The sequence below is a fragment of the Artemia franciscana genome, chromosome 18 (genome assembly GCF_032884065.1).
Source record: "Artemia franciscana chromosome 18, ASM3288406v1, whole genome shotgun sequence".
Classification (NCBI taxonomy): domain Eukaryota; kingdom Metazoa; phylum Arthropoda; class Branchiopoda; order Anostraca; family Artemiidae; genus Artemia; species Artemia franciscana.
The window spans coordinates 34,682,071-34,707,300 of NC_088880.1; the positions used below are offsets into that span (position 1 = coordinate 34,682,071).

Genomic DNA, 25,230 nt, shown 5'->3' on the forward strand with positions numbered 1-25,230 from the left:
TCCCGGGCGTGGGGCCAAAATATTCAGAATATTTTTTTTTTAATTAAAATGTTGTTTTGTTTTTATTTTTTTACTGCTTTGTTAAAATTAAAACCCATTTTTTTTTTTGCTTTATTTTTCGTAAATGAAAAAGCAGTGTGGTCTAAGAAATCATTTTCATTGTCTTTGGTACTTCAAAAAAACTAAAGCATTGGTACTTTTTGCATCTTTCTCTGCTAGCTAAACCCTAAAAAAAAATAACAAAACATCACTCTTTTATATCCTCCTCTACTAATTTAAATTTAAAAAAAATTAAACAAAACCTCACTTTTTCATCTTCAGCTATTTGAAGCGCCAGCTCCATATCCATTATTTCTTGAAGATGCACATCTTTATGCAATCCCTGTGTCTCTTCCTTACTCACTCCTTCATCATCACTTCCTTTTCCTTAAATATAGTAAAAGAGTTATAAATCTGCGTACACAGTTTATATCAGTAAGAAGGGGGGGGGGGCTGTTTCTTTTATTATTCTTTTCATCTGTGTTATTCCGCTACTGTTTTTTACTTCTGTTTCTATTTTGTCTAATCTGTTTCCATTTTTCCAAAAAACAGAAGAGAAAGGAGAAATAGGTTACCTGTTATTGACCGACCTATTTCTGTTTCTGTTCTTTTTTTCACTTGTTTTTTTCGTTTCTGTTTATACTTATGTTTTTGTTTTTGTCTAACCCGTTTCTATTTTTCTAAAACACAGAAGAGAAAGGAGAAATAGGTTACCCGTTTTTGACGGACCTATTTCTATTTCTGTTCTGTTTCATCTGTTTTTTTTTTTTTTCAGTTTCTGTTTTTACTTCTGTTTCTGTTTTTGTCTAATCTTTTTCTATTTTTCCAAAAAAAAAGAAGAGAAAGGAGAAATAGGATGCCTGTTTTTGACGAACCTGTTTCTATTTATATTCTGTTTTTTTTCGTCTGTTTTTTCCGTTTCTGTTTTTACTTCTGTTTCTGTTTTTGTCTAGCCTGTTTCTCTTTTTCCCAAAAAAAAGAAGAGAAAAGAAAAATAGGTGACCTGTTTTTGACGGACCTGTTTCTGTTTCTATTCTTTTTTTTTCATCTGTTTTTTCTCTTGCTGTTTTTTCTTCTGTTTCTGTTTTTGTCTAACCTGTTTCTATTTTTCCAAAAAACAGAAGAGAAAGGAGAAATTGGTTACCTGTTTTTGACAGACCTATTTCTGTTTCTGTCTTGTTTTTTCATATGTTTTTACCGTTTCTGTTTTTAGTTCTGTTTTCTGTTTTTGTCTAAAGTATTTTAATTTTTCCAAAAATGACAGAACAGAAAGGAGAAACAGGTTGTTGTTGGTGTAATTGAATGGAGCTTCCAGAATTTCTTCTCTATGCTCCATATGGAGAAACAGGTTACCTGTTTTTGACGGACCTATTTCTGTTTTAGTTCTGTTTTTTTTCTTTTCATCTGTTTTTTTTTTCATTTCTGTTTTTACTTCTGTTTCTGTTTATGTCTAACCTGTTTTAGCTTTTCCAAAAATAACAGAACAGAAAGGAGAAACAGTTCACCTGTTTTTGTGGACCTATTTCTGTTTCTGTTCTGTTTTTTTCATCTGCTTTTTTCCGTTTCTATTTTCACTTCTGTTTCTGTTTTTGTCTAACCTGTTTCTATTTTTCCAACAAACAGAACAGAAAGGGGAAACAGATCACCTGCTTTTGACAGACATAGCTATAAACTGACAAACATAGCAAGCAGTAATAGCTGAGATTCAGCTTTATCCATTTACTGAGTTACATTATTGGAAATAATTTTTATTCATTTTGTTTTCTTGTTAAACAATTTTTACTTTTTTTATAAGCAAGTTAAGATAATGTTAAGATAAAAACGTTTGAGTAATATCAAAACTCTGACTCAATGAGGGAGCCAATCTCTGCACTCGTACGGTTTTAATAACTCAACGTAAGACTTCAATCTTGAGATTATTTCGTAGCTGACATTCAACTTTACCCATTTACGGAGTTACATTTTTGGAAATAATTTTTTATTTATGTTATTCTCTTATTAAAAAAATGTGTTGAAAAGAAGGAAAAACATACAAAATAGAAAAATTTTACGTTTTTTGTATAAGCAAGTTAAGATAATACTAAAAAACGTTTAAGTAATATCAAAACTCTGACTCCATGAGGGAGCAAATCTCTGTACTCCTATGGGTTTTAATAATTCAATGTAAGACTTTAACTTTGAAATTGTTTGATAATAAACAATATGACCATCTAATTTATGATTGTTCTAAAGTGAATTTCATTAGTGAACGACCTGCCGATATCCCACAACCCACCCGCCCCCATCCCCCCAAAAAATTGTAGAAAAGCTAATGTGTTACTGCGAGAAAGTCAATGTTCAAGTGGTAGCTAGCACGCCAATAATCAGCCAGTGAAAAGACGATATTTCGTTAAGAGGTGCATCACTTCACAAGCTGAAGCGGTACAAACAAGGACTAGTCACAACAAATAAAATTCCAGGCACGAGCCTGTCTTGGGCAGGAGGGGGCATAACGGGCAACGACCCTGGTTTCTCATGATTTTTATTCATCCAAAGGATATTTGATGAAATGATCGGATGATCTGTATAGTTTTCGGACAATGTTAAACTCCCCAAGCCCTCCACAAAAAATACATGTATTTCTTTTTTAGTTCATGAACATATATAATGCAGTAATACTCCTTTAACATGACTTTAAATAAATTAACTTGCTTGTTTCTGCCGGATGAGAACAGAACACTGAGGAGTACTTCAGGAGTTCAACTTGCCATGGATTGAGGCAAAACAGGAAATTAGCCAAACTTTTTGGTAAATTTTTCCAAAAAAAAAACAAAGCTTTAAATGAAAATTTGTCATTTTTAAATGAACTTACTGATTGCAGACAATCTTTGCAAAGAAAAGGGACCACACACCTTAAAGCTTAAGGTACTCATAGAAGACCGCGTGATTGTTTATTTTGCTTTTGTTGTTTTTCTTTTCTTTTCTTTGTTCTATATACATTTTTTTTCACTTCCTTTATTAATTGATTTTGCTACGTAAGCATATATGTCATTGTTTTGTTTTTTGTTGCTTTTCTTCTATATTAATTGATGTAATGTTTAGTCTCCCACCATCACAGGCCAAAGAGCCTTTGTGGGGTCTAATGCTTTGGAATTTTTTTTTTATTTTCTCTTAATAAACAGATTGATTGATTGATTGATTGATTGTTTCAGGAGCTGAAGATTGATGATTGGCTGGGAGATATGGACACTTACAAGAGATATAAGTAGATATATGGTAGATATGGTAGAGACAAGTAGAAAAATTGTTAAGTGGTCAAAACAATATCTCGTTGCCCCAAAAAGAAGGCAGAGAATATTTCCTCGGTTTCACAGGAGACAAAACATAAATTTCGTAAGTTTTGTTCTAATGCTTTTGTGAATTACCATAGCCCCCCACCCTTCCCCACCCAAAGCTAAAAACGCGCATATAATTCTTTAATAGCCCATAAGGATGTATAATGCAATACTTCTACTACTTTACCAGAATTTCAATTCATATAAATTTCAACTTACTTGTATAAATTCCAACTTATATAAACTTATATTTAAAAAAACATTCCTTGTATTTTATATATAAATTCCAACTTACTTGTTTCAGCCTGCTGAGAGCAGAACACTGAGGAGTACCAATACGAAAAAAATTCAAAAGCAAGGGCTTTTGGTATCTGTATCTTCATATCATCTGGTGTGGAGTCCAAAAAATCTAAAAATTCAAGGTGTAAGTTAAAATTTACTCTTTTAATGTAAAAGAAATCAGCAGAAAACTCTAGTACTTTAGAAATCCTTGTAGTTCCTAGGTAAATGGTTGTTAGTTTTACATAGCATATTTGAGTAAACAAAATTCAAAATAAAAGGAACTGAAGAATTTGGCTAAAAGAAAATGACATTTCCCCAAAAATTCGGCACTATTCATTCTTAGTTTCTAAATAATTACTACAAAACATAATCTTTGACCGAACAAGACTTTTAGCTTGTATTTAACTACATTTTAAAAATAAAACATTAGATAGATCACAAAGATTTCTAAAAACCACCATGGTCTTAACAGATATCATGGTGAATTCACAATAAGTCAGATATGGGGCCCAGTGTCCCATCAATTGAAAAAATCCCATCTTCCTTGTAAACAAAGGCTGACGAGGCTGATAATGGTCAAATATGATTCTGAAGCATAGGCACTCCAAAAAGCGGATGAAGATTTGCTAGAAGTTTTCTAGAGAAATTGTCTAAGGATTGTTCTGGGTACCAGGCTGACTGACCGTAATTCAAACAGTAGGCTGTACGAGAATTATGATTCAAACCCGTTTTCTATAGCTGCAATGAGACAAGGTAGAGATGACTAAAGCACGTTCTGCGGATGAAGGACGACAGATTACCGAAGATTGTCCTTGTCGGCCAATCGCCTAGGGCTAAACAGAAAGCAGGTCGTCCGTAGTTGGGGTGAGTGGCGGTCACAATGAAAGATTTAAGGGAAATTGCAACTTCCTGGGAGGGTGTAAAGAGGATATGAATAGATTGGGATGGAAAGGGAGCGTGCGTAGCTTTTTTGGTATCAGGCGGCTTGGTGCTGCGATGAGTTGTTAGTAGTAGTAGTAGTCTATATCTTCTACCATAAAAAGAGTTTTTGATGAACAATTTTAGAATTACCCCCTTATTCATTTTCGTATTTGTGGGTTATAAGTAAATAAACTTATAATAACAGATAGTGTCCAACAAAGTCAAAGCTACAATTGCATTTTCTAAAATTGCTTCTATTTTATATTGTCTCAGACTACTTATTGCTTATATTTTTGTCTTATTAGTGCCTTCGTTTTTGGTTTATTTTTTCTACCTCCATGGCGTAAATTTTAAAGTTTAACAATCCTAAGGATGACGTAGAACAGGTCCTGACGAAATTATTGCTTGATAATCATATCGTAAAGTCTGAACTTCCGTAGCTTAAACATGAATATCATTATGTAAAAGTATAAATAAAAAATTTAGCACTTTAAAATAAAAAAAACAGTCAAATTATTGTTCTAGAGATATATGGAAAATTTTGCCTAAAATATTCTTTTTATTACAATTTCTAGAGATAATTTTTGTATATATTTAAGTATTATGTACGATACATAATCGTTTACTGAGCCATAGGAAAAACAATGCGCTAGTTCCAAATTATGGATTATTAAAAATCAAATAAAATCAACCCATAATTCTAAGTTCATAATATGCTTCTACTGCTACTATAGGAAAACCTGAAGAAGTTTTCCTGCAATCGGGATTCCAAACCCATTTATCTGTCTAAAGGTGTAGTCTACAACTAGGGCGAAGAGGAGAGGTGACAGGACACGACCTTGCCTGATGCCAGACATCATCTTGAAGCAGCATGTGTTGCCATCCGATGTTTCAAAACAGCAAGCCAAAATAGGGCAAACATATAATTATTGTGTATTAATTTTCGTATATAATATTCCTGTAACAGGAGCTTTTTCAGTCTACATTGAATTGATACTACTCCAGCTCAACGGCGCGATGTGGATTGGCAAGCATTATCTCCAATGGAAACTGAATTTTGTCTCAAAATCCAGATTTTACGTCCAGCCTTTATAAAAGTCTTTATCTAGTAAATATTCAGTTAGTTTCTGTTCAGATCAGTTGAAAAAATTCGGTCATCCCTTACAAGTCATTAATGAGTTAATGAGTAACAGCTCACAATGAGTAACAACGTTAATGAGTAACAACTCATTGAAGCACAAATCCACCTGAAGGAAACACAGCTGCACACGCTCCTCCTCCACACCACTACATTCAGAGCTTAACTCTTTAACCATTTTTAGAATGTTCCAATTTCCTTTGAACCCTTTATGACCTCTTTTGACCCCATTCAAGGGAGCTGCTTTTTGATTGGCCCAAGATGGATGTTCAAAAACACAACCGTTAGCAGGCTGCCACCCTTCAATAGAAAAATACGGTCTAGCCATCTAGGCCTTTATTTTTATAGGCATAGGAAGTGGGATAAAACCATTTTTTCATATAACTTGTTCTTTTGTATACTGTCAGTTAATAAGATTTTACTTTCAAATAATTCCCGTACGAATAAATACATACATATTGTATATAGTACACGGCAATTTATACACATTGAGCGGCTAATACCACAGAAACCAATGAGGAAAAACCCCGTTTTCACTATAAACATATAGTATAAACATATAGAAAGTATAAAAAAAGTTTACCACTATTTTGAGACTCTAAATGCCTTGGGTTACCCTTAAAGACACAAGAGGGTTATATATTTCACAAATCACTTTACAGCACATAAACGCAACTAACAAAAACGTCAAAGAGTTCAACAAACCCTCACCCTCAAAACTACTCGATTTTTCTTCCACAGGTGATCCACCTCTTAGTCTTAGCAGTATTCCCTTGGAATAATGTGATAATTGGGATTGGATCCCTTAGGATAATTGTGATGCTCTTTTAAATTGGCTCTCATTTTTATTCCATAACTATTAACAACCATTTTAACTATTAACAACATCTTAACTATTAACAACCGTTACGGTTTTCGTTTATCTTTTCTCTGTCGCTGAGAACAGCTTTTGAAGTATTCGTTCAAATGACATTGCCTCTTAGAGTATCATACTTCATTTCCTGAAACTATTTTATTCTTGAATCTTTGAAACATAATGGCTGAATTATTTTAGTAGGTTATAATATATTATTATATCATCTTATACTATCTTACTATTATCTTTTATTATATTATTATATTGTAACATAAGGATTTTGTTACTTAAGTAATTAATTCAGAAGAGGTGATATACTGAGTTATTATCAATTTTTTTTGCTGTATTATTAAAAATATTCATTTTTAATAATACGGCAAAAATACATCGGGGTTTTAATAATACATCACCTTCCACAGGTGATCCACCTCTTAGTCTTATCAGTATTCCCTTGGAATAATGTGATAATTGGGATAATTGGGATTGGATCCCTTAGGATAATTGTGATGCTCTTTTAAATTGGCTCTCATTTTTATTCCATAACTATTAACAACCATTTTAACTATTAACAACATCTTAACTATTAACAACCGTTACAGTTTTCGTTTATCTTTTCTCTGTCGCTGAGAACAGCTTTTGAAGTATTCGTTCAAATGACATTGCCTCTTAGAGTATCATACTTCATTTCCTGAAACTATTTTATTCTTGAATCTTTGAAACATAGTGGCTGAATTATTTTAGTAGGTTATAATATATTATTATATTATCTTATACTATCTTACTATTATCTTTTATTATATTATTATATTATTACATAAAGATTTTGTTACTCAAGTAATTAATTCAGAAGAGGTGCTATACTGAGTTATTACCAATTTTTTTTGCTGCTTTATTAAAAATATTCATTGATTTCTTAAGAATTCTTCTTAAATTTAGGACCTGAAATGGCTGGTTTTCTAGAGCAAGCAGAAAACCAGCCATTTGAAACGCTTAGAGTGGAGAGATCGGGATGAAACTTGGTGGGTAGAATAACCAAATGTCGTAGATACGTGATTGACGTAACTGGACTGGATCTGCTCTCTTCGGGGGAGTTAGGGGGTGGGGTTCAGTGCTTTGGCGAGTTTGGTGCTTCTGGACGTGCTGCGACGATGAAAAGTGGTTGGCGTGTCAGGGAGCTGCACAAATTGACTTGATAAAGTCGTTTTTCCTGATTCCACCATCTGGGGGGCTGAAGGGAGAGGAAAAATGAGGCATTTTTAACTTACGAGTGGGTGATCGGATCTTAATGAATTTTGATATTTGGAAGGACCCCGTGACTCAGAGCTCTTATTTTAAATTCTGACCGGCATTAAGCCTCTGATTTTCCTTTTAAATTAATCTATTGATTCTTAGAATTTCGCTAGAGCTCATACCATTTGAGCTCTTGGCTCTTCTGGCCTCGTCACAAGACAAATTATGTTGCGAATTTTCCCAGAAGGAAGGTAAAGCCTAATGCAATTGAATATCAGCGTAACCACCGTATGCAAACACTTGAAGCAACTGAAGGCTTTTTTGAGGGACTACCACTAGAAAGTGATATCTTTCACAGGGAATATAAATGACGACCGGGACACTCGAAAAGATATTACAGACTGGGACACTGGGACACAAATAACGACCGGGACACAGGGAATATAAATGACGACTGGGACACAGGGACAAAATTACAACGGGGACGCCGGGGGGCACAGGGGAGATATATAAATGATGATGGGGACACAGGGAATGTTTGATTAGCAATCACCATCAACATAGCTCAAGGGAAATCATTAGAATAGATCCGAATACGGATTGTTTTTCCCATGGACAATTATATGTTGCATGTTCAAGAGTCGGTTAACCTGACAATCCATTTATATGTACAGACAATGGGACAGCGAATACTGTTGTATATTTGCGAGTTTTACGTAGTTAAAAACACACACACACACACACATATATACATATATATATATATATATATATATATATATATATATATATATATATATATATATATATATATATATATATATATATATATATATATATATATATATATATATATATATATATATATATATATGCACAGGTGGGACACAGGGACACAACTACAATGGCGCGTAACTAATATAGCGCGTAACGACTTACGCCTGCGGGAGGGCTTGGGGGAGGGGCGCAAAGCGCCCCCACCAACTAGGTGTTGGGGTGGCGCTTCGCGCCACTCCAACAGCTAGTAAGTAAATAATAAAACATTGGAACCGTATGGCAATTACTACAGAAATCGCTACAGCGTTGCCTCTGATAAGTACTTATTATATTTATTATACTTATTATACTAACTATCTAACGCGGGACTTATTATAAGTACTGGTGCCGCGAATATAAGAACTAAAAAAAGTTTCTGATTTCCATAAGAATCTTTAAATCAAATAAAGCTTTCTTGCCCCTTCTTCCCTTCTAGAGATTATTTCTGCTGTGGGAGTGCTTGGCTTCAATTAATTAACCAGCAAATGTGTTTTTGAATGATCATGCCTAAGGCTAGGTTTGGACAGGAAGTCAAATTTCCCTTCGGCCTGTTGCCTGTACATTGCTGTTGAAAAATACAACTGAAACGTGTGAAAAAGTCACCTTATGAAAAAATATTATGTGGGCTCGAAATGCTTCTGTCTCAAATCTGACTTCACTTCTCCGACAAGTAAAATTGTGTGTAGAATAATAAAAGCTTCTTTTCTGTGCAAAATTAAAAATGAACTGTAATTATTTTACTTTCAGATAGGTATTAAAGGAATATTTGGATTATCATTTAAGACAATGTTGCTTTCCATCAAACATTCCAGCAATTTCGCGTTACCATCTGGCTTCGTTTTCATCTGGAAAACTCGACTATGACAAATTATGTTGCAAATTTTCCCAGAAGGAACCTATTGCAGTTGAATATCGGCGTAGCCACCGTATGCAAACACTTGAAGCAACTGAAGGTTTTTTTGAGGGATAACACTAGAAAGTGATGCCATTTCAGCTTCATTTTTGGCTATTTGTCCATTTGTTTTCTTTGCAAAGTCATATCAAAATTGTTAGTTCCTAAATCAAGCAGTCAAACTTGGTCTTACCTAAAGTACTTGGTAGTTCTAGCGCTCATGCAAAAGACTTTTAGAACTTATATAGCTCTGCTTTAACATTTAATTTTGAACTTTATCCGTGCCGATTATTTTGTTCTTTTTTTATGTTTTTAAACCATTAGATTAAAACTTGGAATAAGTAGGAATTTGTTTACAAGAGATGGACATTGGTTGCCCTCGATTCCCCTACCCCTCCCCCCACATTTATATATATACTATTATACAATTTTCACTTTTCCTCAAACAAAAGGCGGAACATTAAAATGAAGAAAACAAATTTCGAGCTTATTAATTACAATCCTAATTAAATGTTTGTTAAGATCTTTAATAATCCATGTCAAGGCCATTTTTTTATATTTTCTGCACCGTTGAATTTCTTGTTTTAATTTCTGCATGTTCTTACTTATGAGTTTCTGCACATTATATGCTTTAAGTTCGTTTTACATTTTTATTAAGAAAACCAAGATTAGAATATTGGAAGCTACAGTGATGACAGTGGTCAAATATGGCTCTGAAGCATGGACACTCCGAAAAGCAGATGAAAATTTACTAGATGTTTTCCAGAGAAATTGCCTACGGATTGTTCTGGGTACCCGGCTGACTGACCGTATTTCAAACAGTAGGTTGTACGAAAAGTGTGGTTCAATCCCGCTTTCTGGGGCTATAATGAAAGAAAGGTTGAGATGGCTAGGCCACGTTCTACGGATGAAGGATGACAGATTACCGAAGATTGTCCTTTTTGGCCAACCGTCTGGGGCTACACGGAAAGCAGGTCGTCCTTGTCTGGGTTGGGAGGATGTCATAAATAAGGATTTAAAGGAAATGGGAACTTCCTGGGAGGGTGTAAAGAGGGAGGCTTTAAATAGATTGGGTTGGAGGAGGAGCGTGCGTAGCTGTGTTGGCCTCAGGCGGCTTGGTGCTGCAGTGAGTTATTAGTAGTAGTAGTAGTATCTATGCCGTTATAAACATGATGGTATAAACAATAAACTTGAAATATGGTACTGAAACGTTTACCAATTTTTTTCCTTTAAAAAGTTTAAACGACAATACGTTTTGCTTACCAATACAACAATACGTTTTCCTTACCAATACACCAATACCATTTCCTTACCAATACCATACCAATACAACAATACCGTTTCCTTACCAATACCTTACCAATAAAACAATACCGTTTCCTTACAATACCTTACCAATAAAACAATACCGTTTCCTTACCAATACAACAATACTGTTTCCTTACCATTAGCTTACCAATACAACAATACCGTTTCCTTACAATACCTTACCAATAAAACAATACCGTTTCCTTACAATACCTTACCAATTAAACAATACCGTTTCCTTACAATACCTTACCAATAAAACAATACCGTTTCCTTACCAATGCAACAATACCGTTTCCTTACCAATACACCAATACCGTTTCCTTACAATACCTTACCAATAAAACAATACCGTTTCCTTACAATGCCTTACCAATAAAACAATACCATTTCCTTACCAATACAACAATACCGTTTCCTTACCAATACAACAATACCGTTTCCTTACCAATAGCTTACCAATACAACAATACCGTTTCCTTACCAATTGAATCCATTTTGCACTGCAATATTAAAAAGTAAGTGTAAAGTGGATATCAAGAATATTGGGAGTTACACGCGTCTAACCATGCAGCACAGAGAAGAGACTTTTAAAGGGCGGGACAAGAAAAGAATGTTGAAAGTTATTTTATATGGTCTGCTTGAAGCATTTCTTTTTTTCTTTTTTGTAGCCATGATCCATGTAGCTTTAAAGTATTAAAATATTTTGATCATGTCTGCATTATTTTGTGTAATTATGTTAGTTTTATGGTATTATTTATCTTATTATTTTTGTTTTCTTTTGGGAATTGTTATGCTTTTTACTGTTATTATTATATACCCTGTTATGTGTGTTAGTATGATGTGGTATTATTTTGTATTATTTGTTGTTGTTTTTTTGCCATGTCCTATAGTACCTATTGTTGCAATAAATATCTATCTATTTCAGTGCAATGTTGCACTTAATAAGTTTTATTAATGCTATTATTATTAATGCTATTATTATTAATGCTTTATAAGTTTTATTAATTTATTATAATTAAATAGGTTTTAGACTTTTACAGTGTGAGAAGAAGGCGACAGCCAAATTTTTGTTTGTAGTGATTTCTGTTCGTTTCAAGCATGATTTACATATTCAATTTAAGTTCCAATCGTTTAAAGATTTATTTATTTATTTATATTAGTATCCACCGTATGTATGTTTGCATTGATTGTTTATTTAATTTCTGTTCGTTTTGGGTTTCATTTATACTTCAATAGCAAAATAGGTTTTTTCGTCTAAGCTTTATCTGCATATTCAATTTAAGCAAAATCGTTTTAAGATTTATTTATTCATTTATATTAGCATTATGTTTTTTGCTATGATTATTTATTTAATTTCTGTTCGTTTTAAGCTTGATTTGCATATTCAATTTAAGCATTATTCGCTTTAAGATTTATTTATTCATTTATATTAGTACTTGCTGTATGTTTTTTTTGCTATGAATGTTTATTTAATTTCTGTTTGTTTTGGGTTTCATTTGTTCTTTAACAGTAATTTCTGGTCGTTTTGAATTTGAATTTTAACAGGTATTCGTATCTGCTGATCTTTAGCTTAATATGGCCTTTACTTTTCTTTAAAAAAATTATTTTCCAGAAAGTTTTTTTTGTAATTAATTAGATAAATTACAAACCTTGATTAGAACTACAAACAGTGGAGGCAAACATGCTAACCAACTGTTTTGCAAAATCTTTGGGAATTACTAGTGGTACCATTTCTTCTTCTTCTTTTTCAAGAACACAAGGAGCCTCTGAAGGGAAAATATTCTCATCTAGAAGAGGAGCCTCTTGCGGCATTGGCGTTTCATCGACAGGCTGAGGTACTTCTAAGCCCTTTCGACACCTAAAGTACGAATTTTAGTATTAATTTTAATTATTAATTAATTAACTTAAGTATTAATCAACTAAATTAATTACTAAAGCATTTTAATTAATCACTTAAATTAATTTTTAGTTAAAAATAAAATGAAAAATAATTAAAAAACTAAAAATAGATTAATTTCTATAATAAATTTTAATTAATTAAAAGTATTAAAATTAATCAACTAGAAGTATTAATTTTAAATTAGTAAATATCCTGTAAGTTAACAGGCAAAAAAATCTATGCAAAATAATCAAATTTAGACTTATAGAAGCTAATCGGAACTTGTTCGCTTTTTTTATGGTTTATGTGGAACAAACATTCAAAGAATCCCTTTTAGACTACAATACTGACCTATCCACATACTGATCTTTCTAATCATCAGAAACTGGTGCTCGAAAGTTATTTCCGGCTATTACTATCATAAAATTACTATCATCCTATCATAAAAGTTGTTGATATTGGTTATATTTAAAGTGACTATGATAATGAACCAACTAGTACTACATTATACAGACGATTTGAGTTACTGAATTAATAAATTGTTAATACAATTATTAATTAAAACCTTGTCAAATAAATTAATAAATTGTAAGTAGTTTGGACGTTTGAAGGTGGAAGAACAGGTTTGAAATTAATGCCAAGAAGACCAAGTTGCTCAGACTGGGCATGAATAGGGTGAAGTGGTGATCTTGGGCAATGTGAAAATCGATCAAACGGATAGCTTCACCTATCTGGGTGGCATCACGCTTGCCCTCTTAGGGGCAACCTAGTAAGAAACAAACCCTAGCCCATAATAACAGAATATTTAAAAACAGGTCTTGAAAAAAAAAACTGCCAAGTGAGAAAAAATTACCATTTCAAAAGACCTGTCTCCACACCGAATTGGACGTGCTTGAGTTCTCATTTTCCTGGAAAAAAAGTTGTGGTCGCGAGACAAGTCGTAATGAGGTATATTAGTAGATTAAATTTTATTATAGAAAATTCTCTGCGTGCAGTAAAGACATAAGGAAGACATGGCAAGTAATCACTTGTGTTATCACGCCATCTTCTCTGCCTCCTTCTGTCCCTTCAACTGTTGTGACTGACGGCAAAAATGTAGAGGGTTAGCTAAAGGTTCAAGATACGTTTACTTCCTATTTTGCTAATATCGGCTACAGCCTCTTCTGTAAGTCCTTCTTCTTCTCTCCCTGATTTTAGGTCGTACCTTGGACCTTCGTGTCCTAAATCAATGGCACTGGAACCTGTCACTGAAACTGAAATCGCCAGAATTGTCAATGGTTTGAGGGGTTCTTAATCTTCTATCCCAGACCGTATTCCGTCTAAGGTTGTCAAGTTCATTCTTCCTGTCATCGTTTCTGCCCTAACGAGACTTGTCAATCTTTCTTTTGAAAATTGTGTCTTCCCAAGTGCTTCAAAGCGTGCTCGTGTTATTATTCTTTTTAAAGGTCGATCAAGGAATGAACCAGCAAATTATCGTCCCAAATCTCTTTCATCAGTGTTTAGTGAAATTTTTGAAAAAGCTATGCCTTCTCGACTTCTTGATTTTCTTAATTCTAAGCACTTTTTTCATGATTTTCAATTTGGTTTTAGGGTGGAGCATTCAACTGAAAATACATGTGCAACTCTCTTGAATTATTTATATTCAGCTCTTAACTCTGGTCTTATACCTCCTGCTCTTTTTCTCGATGTTCGAAAAGCATTCGACACTTTAACACACAAGATTCTTCTTTGAAAACTGTTCCATATTGGTATAAGAGGGAATGCTTATTCTTGATTTCTATCATATTTATCTGGTCGAGTCATCTCGGTTGATCCGCACTTTTCTAACCCTTTTGGAATAGTTTGGCGTTCCACAAGGATCTGTCTTTGTTCCGATACTCTTTTTAATCTAAGTCAATGACCTTATTAATGCACTTAAAAATTTTAAACCTACCATTTGCTATCGTCTTTGTCAACCAGCGTCCGTCACTAATTGTGACAGGAGTTCGTCCTTACTGGATGCACTCATTGCTTTTGCTGACAGTACTCTTGGCAGTAAAGCTGGTAGAACTGAGTCTGATCTTTGTTCAAAGATGATGGCCTTTTTGAAAGAATTATCCAGCGGTTCATGTAAATTATCTTGCCTTAAATATCGGAAAGTCATGTATTCTCATTTTATCCAGAGTCTCAAAGGCTTGCCCGGACTTAAATGAAATACACCTATCAAGAGGTTCCCTAGGAAGACCTAACGATCGTTACGTTCGATTCCTAGGCACCTTGCTTGATGAAAATCTTTTCTTCAAGCATCATAATATGAAAGTCAGGTCAATATTATTAATCTGATTAAAATGAAAGTCTCCAGGGGTTTCGGAATCCTTAGAAAGCTGAAACACATATTTACAGGGTCGATTCTTAGAATCTTGTTCTGCAGCCTAGTTCAGTCGGCTATTATGTTTCATATTGTTCTGTTATTTGGATGTCAACTTTTCCCTCGTCTCTGAAGCCACTTTCGAAACTTTATGACAAAGCACGGACTCTTATTCAGGAAACTAACAGATCTTCACTTAAACAATTGCTTGATTTGAAATCTCTCTATTTTCTTTCTTGTTCTTCTTTCATTTTTTTCTTTTACAATTGCGCGGTCATCTTCCTGCTGCCCCATGTAATAATAAATTTTTTGTTTTTGATCAATCGACTTATCATCTCCGCACTTCCAACAATTAGCAGATTCTTTACACCCCATCAGTGAGGTCTGACTTCAACCCTCTGACAGCTTGCAACAGGATTTCGAACACGCTCCCAGAGTCTTTAGGGAATTTTTAGCTAGTAAATAAGTTTCTTCCCGTTTCCCTTGGAGTTTAAATCTCTGGATTGAGTTGGATATTTATTTGAGTTGGTGAAATCATGCACTACCCCTTGTCTAGCTTGTTATTTTGAGGATTATTAAGGTGGTCAACTAGACTTTTTGGATTTTGTTTATATTTTTTTGTCTTGGTATTTTTTTCTCCCCTGTTCTTTCTCCCATAAGGCTCCGGCCATGGAGCCTTATGGGAGAGATTATGTTGAAGTAGCTTTTTTGTTTATGAAATTTATTGTTAAATAAAGAACTCAGAACAGAAGAAATCAGAATTGGGATGATTAGGTCAGGATTAAAGGCTCCCAAACAGGCTGTTTGTATCCTGGCGGTGAGGTACTCTCAGCTATTAGTCCAGCTCTTCCATACCTAATCATTAAAGGGAAGACCGAGTGTACACTCTACAGTGGTAGGCCGGTGGACTTTTCGACGAGTTACACGGCTGACGAAGTCAAATGCCAACGCTCGGTACCGTGAGTCCGGGGAGCTTGCGTTTAAAGAAATCCTCACGTAACATCTAAAAAAAGGATATACGGTCTCAATAGTTTTTCATCTACTAAGGTGTCCCCGGCTTTAAGCGACGCACCCTCGCACTTAGGGATGGTAGCGAAGACGGCAAATGATAAAACAATTCCAATCCACATCAGCCAGATAAAACCCGCCAAGTCATAGCCAATGCACTGCATAAATATAAGGAAGACGTGATCTGCCTTTCTGAAGCTAGGATCGGAGGTGTCCTGTCCGAAGAGATACCCATAGAAGAATCACATGATAAGTGCTGATTTTTGAACTCTGGAGTACAGGATGGTTCCAGACTTCACGGAGTGGAGTTCATGCTGAGCACTTCCTCTCAACACGCACTTCTTGCGTAGAACCCTATTAGCCTAAAAATTGCCCTCATTCGCTTAAAGGAAATAAACTGTTCAATATAAGCATCATAGCGGTATAGGCTCCTACCCGTGAGGTTGCCGAAGCCCAGAAAGACTCCTTCTTCTACATGGAGCTAGAGCGTACGGTGAAGATGCCCAAAGCGAGACTACCTCATAGTAGCAGGAGACTGAAATGACCGAGTTGGACCTACTGACCGATCAGTACATGACGTCATCGGGCAAGAGACATACGAACAACGATGCGAAAATGGTGAGTGAATCATCCAGTTTACTCGCGACCACAAACTCGCGGTTGAAAACACTGTTTCAACACAGAAGTTCACAGCGCATAACCTGACAATGATAATGTCATCGTAGCCCAAAAAGACTACATCCTAGTCAGGAGAAGATGGCAAAGTTCTGTCTAAGATGCCCGTGCCTAAAAAGGGAGCCTGTTCTGGATCCAGAGCAGGGAGCGGCCATACCCTCGTCGGAACAAAGATCATTCTCCGCCTTAGTTTAGAGAAGAAAAAGGCTCAAAAGAGAAGACTGAACATCACCAAACTGGATTCTGATCAAACCAAGCACGAGTTTTGCCTTCAGCTCTCAAAAGATTGGAAATTCTCAGTCATCCTTCCGATTTACATAAAAGACAAAAATAAAAATGTGCCAATTATAGAGGCAAATGTCATCGATATCGAAGCCAAGGTTATTCGCCATTATTCTACTAAGGAGATTCCAAACAGAAAGAGAAAAGCGAACACGGGAAAATTAGTCCGGGTTCCGGCCTGGCACATGAAGCTTGGATCAAATTTTCACCCTCCGTTTGATGATGAGACAATGCGAAAGGTACAACCTTCAACTCATCAACATATTCATAAATTACATTGCTACCTTCCACTAAGTTGAACTCCAAAGTTTGTATAATAATTGGTAGACATCCTGGAGGCGTATTACCAAGGATGTATATCCCGAGTCAGAGTCTATGGCGAAGAATATTCGCTGCTCGATAGCTGTTTTTTTCTCCGTTCCTTTTCAATTACTGTATTGAATCCTAGAGCCCACTGTCTGGAGATTTGAAGGAGTACTAGTTAGTAGAAACGCCAGCTTTACGCACCCTCATTACGCAAACGATTTAAATCTTCTCGCCTCAAACCCAGACTCAGCCCAGCAAATACATGACGAAGTAGCATATTTCTCAGTCTACCTTGGCCTTCGGATAAATTCAAAGAAAACAGAAGTTCTTGACCTGAGCGTCACAAGAGACTATCGGTTCATCTTCTATGGCTTCACACATGAAAATATTTACAGCTTCGTCTATCTGGGATCTGGGATGGATTTGAAGGGATACAATCAAGATGACAACAGAAGAGTATCTAGGGCTCAAGCAGTCTTTCTCAAATCCGCAAGCATATTTGAACTCATCGAGAGATTAGCTTAAGGACAAAGATAAGCATTTATAAGTTGACAGTGAGGGCAGTTCTCCTCTATGGTGTCGAATCAAGGCCCATCAAAGCAGCTCAGGGCGCGCTCTAGAAGTCTTCAACCACCGTTGCTTGTGTTCAATCTTGCACATTCGGTTCTCAGACAAGATTTTAAATCACGAAAATCCGTCGATGTCATTACAACATCGACAGAATCTCAGCCATCATCAAGCTCCACCGGCTCCGCTAGCTTGGACACGCTTTGCGTCACGCTGACGATGGCCTCATTAAACAAATATAGCTCGCTGAATCCCGATCAACATAGCGTAGAAGAAAAAAGGGTCATTTAAAAAACTGGTGGACGATAGTTAAACAAGATGGAGCCAGCTGGAGGTTTTTGCCACAGATGGGACAAATGCTAGCTGAGGTTTGCCGAAGAGTTGGCACAAGGCCGGTCATCGTAGGAGACCGTCATTCAAAAGCTTTGTTTAGATGTCGGGTGGGGCGGAAACGCCTGGCCCTGTTGCAAGTGCAAGTAAGTCAATACGTAATACGTTAGGTAAGCTGATAAGTAGTGATTCCAAACCCTAACTATTGAATGGCTCAGTTTTAATCAATTAAGGTGATGAGGTTATAACCCTTTTGGTGCATATATTTCATTGCCTTTAACCGTAAAAGTCAATACACAAGCCCCAGTTTCCTTTTGAGTAAACGTAGATATTCCTCTGATATCCTTCCCCCTACTTTGCCTTAGCTCAGGGTGCTTGCCTCATGAGATTCGAGCTGGTCTTTGCCATCATTTTTCAATAATGTTTTTAAACTTTCGGTTACTAAAGGCTGTAGTTCGTTCTTTGTGATGAAAAGCTCTTCCAACCAGTTTGAATGGTGCATTTGACATCTATGGAATTTTTTTTTTTATTTGTTGAACTTTCCCCATCGTTATTCTTCGAGTTACCCAGGAACTGTTTAAGGTCTTTGTTGTCGTACATTAGCATATTTCCAAGAGAGTTATATGGATTCTGGATGTCCTTAGATTTACATTTTATTTCTTATCTTTCCAAATTTAAGTGTGTTGCGTCATCTTATAAATTTGAACTAAAAAAGAAAGATATGTCTGTTTTTCTGTGTTTCATTATAAATAGTGGTTTTACTGCAAAAAAAAAACAGCTTTTGTGAAAAAAAATTTTAGACAAATTTAGACAAACAGATTTTTCTTAGACAAGTTTAATTAATTTACTAGTAATTACAAAATACACTATATATACACACAACCACCCGGGGAAGGCTCGAAAGGTCTGATGATGGACGGCTGCAATCCCCTGATTCTCAACCAATAATAGAATCATTTACAAAAAAAAAGAAACATACAAAAAAACTCTCTCAACTAACAAAAATACCGATATTAACTACCATATCCAAATAAACGTTTTTTAAATTTTACTTTAAATGACCCAATGTGTTCAGCCTCCCATGTGAATGCCAGCTGGGATATCATTCCAAATAGCCGGAGCTAAAACCTAATTCCGAAACCTGCATGTGTGGTGTCTCGGTACTCAACAACAAAATTATCCACCTCCCTAATCGCACACCTGTGGAGGGACGATTTACACGAAAAAAATCAGTAAAAAATGTAGAATCAGCAAAGAATGTAGTATCGTTCACATTTTCTACCTAATTAACAAGAAGACGTAGTGTTTTATTTTGAAGAGTCTGCACCTCTTTAAAATTTCCATAAAAATTGCTAGACCAAAGAACATAACCATAAGAAATATAAGGCGCAAAAATAGTATGGTACAGTAATAGTAGAACTGATAATGCTAAAATATGCTAACAAATAACAAAGAGAGATAAAAATGAATGAAAAGACAACAAACGAGACCAGAAGAACAGAGCGGCTGTCTACTGCGGCCAGTAGACAGAACAGAGATGAAAGACTAAAACAACGCGGATATTTCGCCTATATGTAAACCAGACGTCTTCACCTAAAGATAAAAATTTTCAATATCCTTCATTTTTAGCAAAACAAAAAAAGTTTTAACTTCGCTCTTTACATCCAGCAGAAAAGTTTTTTGTTACTATCTATCTTCTATATATATAAAAATAAGTTGTTTGTGTGTTATGTCTGTTACACTATGTCTGTTACGCCAGATTATACCTTCTATATATATATAAATAAGTTGTATGTAATTTTGTGTTGAGGGTTTGCATATGACGTCTGAAAAATAAAGAAGAAAAAGAAAACAAACTAAAATGTCAAAACTGGGAATTGCATAAATATTTCGAAATATTTTGACAATAGATTAAAGTAATTCGAAAACCTTAAAACAGTTACTTAAAATTTTGAGGTTAATCATAAATTGTTGAGCTTTAGCAAGCATGGCACGTGAAGAGGAATTTTTAGAATAGATCTTAAAATGACAGAAGAAACAGCCGAGGAAGCTGCTCAAATAGTTAATTCAAAGAGAAATTTTAGTATAAATCCTACAATGGCAGAAGAAACAGCCGAGGAATCTGCTCAAAGGGTTAATGCCAGAAGGCTTGCGGCTAAAGAACGCAAAACCGCGCAGTTAGATGAAAATCCACCTGGACAGCGAGAGTCAAAACGTATCAAAACTGAAAATGATAGCGATGATGATTGGGTTTGGGATTTTGACTCGGATAAGGTCATCAATGCCTACCAGATTTTCGTTAAAAAAAACAAAGGTTTGGCGATATGTATTTAATAGTGACGCTGAAAAATAAAGAAGAAAAAGAAAACTGAAAAAAGAAAAATGTTAAAAAACTAAAAAAAAACTAAAAGGAAAAAACTAAAAAATAAAAAAAATTAAAAAAAGAAAAAACCTAAAAAGAAAAACGTAAAAAAATAAAAAAAATAAAAAAGGTAATAAACAAAAAAGAAAAAAAAATAAAAAAAGCTAAAAAACTAAAAAAACTGGGAATTGCACAAATATTTCAATATATTTTGACAATAGATTGAAGTAATTCGAAAACCTTAAAACAGATACCCAACATTTTGAGGTTTATTATAAATTGTTGGAGCTTTAGCATGCTTGGCACGTAAAGATTTTTCCAATTGTCAATGTTAGTTTGAACATTGACAAATTGAAGAAAACAAATCAATAAAAAGAAGAAACTAAAAAAAAGAAAAATTAAAAAGAAAAAAACTAAGAAAAGAAAAAAAACTAAAAAAGAAAAAAAAAACTAAAAAACGTCGTATATATGCATGTTTGTTTGTTTGCGGGTTTGCATTTGACGTCATTATAAGTATATAAGGCTTTGTATATGACGTCATTGTAAGATGACACTAAAGACCGGGACACAAATGACGACCGGGACACAGGGAATAAAAATGACGACCGGGACACTCAAAGAGAAATTACAGACCGGGACACCGGGACACAAATGACGACCGGGACACCGGGACAGAGGGAATATAAATGACGACCGGGACACTCAAAGAGAGATTAGAGACTGGGATACCGGGACACAAATGACGACCGGGACACAAATGACGACCGGGACACAGGGAATATAAATGACGACCAGGACACAGGGACACAACTCCGACGGGGACGCCGGGGGCACAGGGGGATATATAAATAACGACGGGGACACAGGGAATGTTCGATTAGCAATCACCATCAACAAAGCTCAAGGGCAATCGTTAGAAAAATGCGGTATAGATCTGAATACGGATTGTTTTCCCATGGACAATTATTACGTTGCATGTTCAAGAGTTGGTAAACCTGATAATCTATTTATATTGATAGACAATGAGTCAGCAAAGAATGTTGTATATTCGTAAGTTTTACGTAGTTAAATATCTATATATATAAAAATAAGTTGTCTGTGTGTGGATCTGTGGATGGATCAGGTGACGTCATGTTTGTCCGCATATGACGTCTGAATTATTTCACACTAATACAAAAGAAGAAAAAAACTAAAAAAGGTAAAAACTACAAAAAAAAACTAAAAAGAAAAAAAAACTAAAAAAGCTAAAAAACTAAAAAAAACTAAAAAAAGGTAAAAATCTAATAACTAAAAAAAACTGAAAAAAATAAAAAAAGGCAAAAACTACAAAAAGAAATAAAAACTAATAAAAAAACTAAAAAAGCTAAAAAACTAAAAAAACTAAAAAAAAACTAAAAAAAGGTAAAAAACTAAAAAAAACTAAAAACTAAAAAAGAAAAAAACTAAAAAAAAGGAAAAAACTGAAAAATAAAAGAGAAAAAGAAAACTAAAAAAATATGAATAAATATATATAAAAATAAGTTGTTTGTGGGTTATGTCTGTCTGTCTGTCTGTCGAGTGACGTCGTGTTTGTCCGCATATGACGTCTGAATTATTTCACACTAATACAAAAGAAGAAAAAAAACTAAAAAAGGTAAAAACTACAAAAAAAACTAAAAAGAAAAAAACTAAAAAAGCTAAAAAACTAAAAAAAACTAAAAAAAGGTAAAAAACTAAAAACTAAAAAAAACTGAAAAAACTAAAAAAAGGCAAAAACTAAAAAAAAACTAAAAACTAATAAAAAAAACTAAAAAAGCTAAAAAACTAAAAAAACTAAAAAAACTAAAAAAAGGTAAAAAACAAAAAAACTAAAAACTAAAAAAGAAAAAACTAAAAAAAAGGAAAAAACTGAAAAATAAGAGAAAAAGAACACTAAAAAAATATTAATAAATATAAAAAATATAAATATAAATATAATATAAATTAGCAATCAACAAAGCACCGAGACACAAATGACGACCGGGACACAGGGAGTATAAATGACGACCAGGACATAAGTAAAAAAAAAAACTAAAAAAACTAAAAAAAATGGTAAAAACTTCAAAAAAACTAAAAACTAATAAAAAAACTAAAAAATCTAAAAATCTAAATAAACTAAAAAAGAAAAAAAAGAAAAAAGGAAAAAAATAAAGGAGAAAAACAAAACTAAAAAACGAATGTATATACAGACCGGGACACCGGGATACAAATGACGACCGGGACACAGGGAATATAAATGACGACCGGGACACAGGGACACAACTACAATGGGGACACCAGGGGGCACAGGGGGATATAAATGACGACCGGGACACCGGGACACAAGGAATATAAATGACGCCCGGGACACTCAAAGAGAAATCACAGACTGGAACACCGGGACACAAATGACGACCGGGACACAGGGAATATAAATGACGACCGGGACACAGGGACATAACTACAAAGGGGACGCCGGGGTGCACAGGGGGATATATAAATGACGATGGCGACTCAGGGAATGGTCGATTAGCAATCACCATCAACAAAGCTCAAGGGCAATCATTAGAATCATGAGGTATAGATCTGAATACGGATTGTTTTCCCATGGACCATTATATGTTGCATGTTCAAGAGTCGGTAAACCTGACAATCTATTTATATGCACAGACAATGGGACAGCAAAGAATGTTGTATATTCGCAAGTTTTACGTAGTTAAAAACATATATATATATATATATATATATATATATATATATATATATATATATATATATATATATATATATATATATATATATATATATATATATATATCTATATCTATCTATATTCACAGGTGGGACATAGGGACACAACTACAATGGCGCGTAACTAATATGGCGCGTAACGACTTACGCGCGCGGGGGGGCTTGGGGGGGGGGGGCGAAGCGCCCCCACCAACTAGGTGTTGGGGTGGCGCGAAGCGCCACCCCAACAGCTAGTATATATATATATATATATATATATATATATATATATTCACAGGTGGGACACAGGGACAAAACTACAATGGCACGTAACTAATATGGCGCGTAACGACTTACGCGCGCGGGGGGGCATGGGGGGGGCGAAGCACCCCCACCAACTAGGTGTTGGTGTGGCGCGAAGCGCCACCCCAACAGCTAGTCTATATATATATATAAATAAGTTGTCTGTGAGTATGTGTGTGTGTGTCGAGTGACGTCATGTTTGTGTGTCGACTGACGTCATGTTTGTCGACTGACGTCATTATAAGGATTGAGCTATATGCGTCATAAAGTTGTTTGTCGACTGACGTCATGTTTGTCAACTGATGAAATTACATACCGGGACACCGGGAAACAAATGACGACCGGGACACAGGGAATATAAATGACGACCGGGAACCTCAAAGAGAAATTACAGACTGGGACACCCGGACACAAATCACAACCGGAACATGGGGAATATAAATGACGACCGGGACATAGGGGCACAACTACAACGGGGACGCCGGAGGCACAGGCGGGATATATAAATGACGACCGGGACACAGGGATTGTTCGAATAGAAATTACAGACCGGGACACAAATGACGACCGGGACACAGGGAATATAAATGACGACCGGGACACTCAAAGAGAAATTACAAACTGGGATAACGGGACACCAATGACAACCGGGACACAGGGAATATAAATGACGACCGGGACACAGGGACACATCATTAGAATAATGAGGTATAGATCTGAATACGGATTGTTTTTCCCATGGACAATTATATGTTGCATGTTCAAGAGTCAGTAAACCTGACAATCTATTTATATGCAGACAATGGGACAGCGAAGAATGTTGTATATTCGCATGTTTTACGTAGTTAAAAACATATATATATATATATATATATATATATATATATATATATATATATATATATATATATATATATATATATATATATATATATACATCTCTATTCACAGGTGGGATACAGGGACACAACTACAATGGCGGGTAACTAATATGGCGCGTAACGACTTACGCGCAAGGGGGGGCTTGGGGGTTGGCGAAGCGCCCCACCAACTAGGTGTTGGGGTGGCTTGAAGCGCCACCCCAACAGCTAGTTTATTATAGTAACTTGAACCTTGTCGACCCCACTGCTCGTTAAAATGAAGGACATGCATTGTAAAGGTTAAAGTCATGACGTCATTTTTATTTCATTTTTGTTAATATACCACCTCCCCTCCTCTCAATAACCACAACACTTAACAATTCAAAAATTATTTTAACTCTACACGTTACTTGCACTTTATCAACTAATTAGCAGCCAAATTGGACATGCTTCGCACTCACTTATCAAACAGTTCGTGGTAACGAACTGTAGTAAGGAGCGACCCAGCTCAATAGTAAACGAAACCCTAAAAAAACGGAATTTTGATGCTAAGAGATACATCAAAAGAATCGGGTTTTCATGCTGATCTTAAATATATGAGTTTTATCAAATTTAGTTTTTGTCATCAAAAGTTACGAACCTGAGAAAATTTGCCTTATTTTGGAAAATAGGGAGAAACACCCCCCAAAAGTCATAGAATCTTAACGAAAATCACACCATCGCATTCAGCGTATCAGAGAACCCTATAGCGAAAATTTCAAGCTCCTATCTACAAAAATGTGGAA

General features: G+C 35.1%; 1 protein-coding gene across 1 annotated transcript in view; it reads right to left on the reverse strand.

Annotated features, from left to right (window-relative positions):
* The window catches only part of LOC136038925 (uncharacterized), a 156,629-nt gene that overhangs the window by 33,838 nt on the left and 97,561 nt on the right, over positions 1-25,230 (reverse strand). Inside the window, exons 8-10 of the mRNA XM_065722432.1 lie at positions 12,449-12,657; positions 3,649-3,762; positions 308-426 (exon numbers count right to left, since the gene is read on the reverse strand). Coding sequence (XP_065578504.1) covers positions 308-426; positions 3,649-3,762; positions 12,449-12,657 — 442 coding nt within the window. The remainder of the gene's footprint in view (positions 1-307; positions 427-3,648; positions 3,763-12,448; positions 12,658-25,230) is intronic.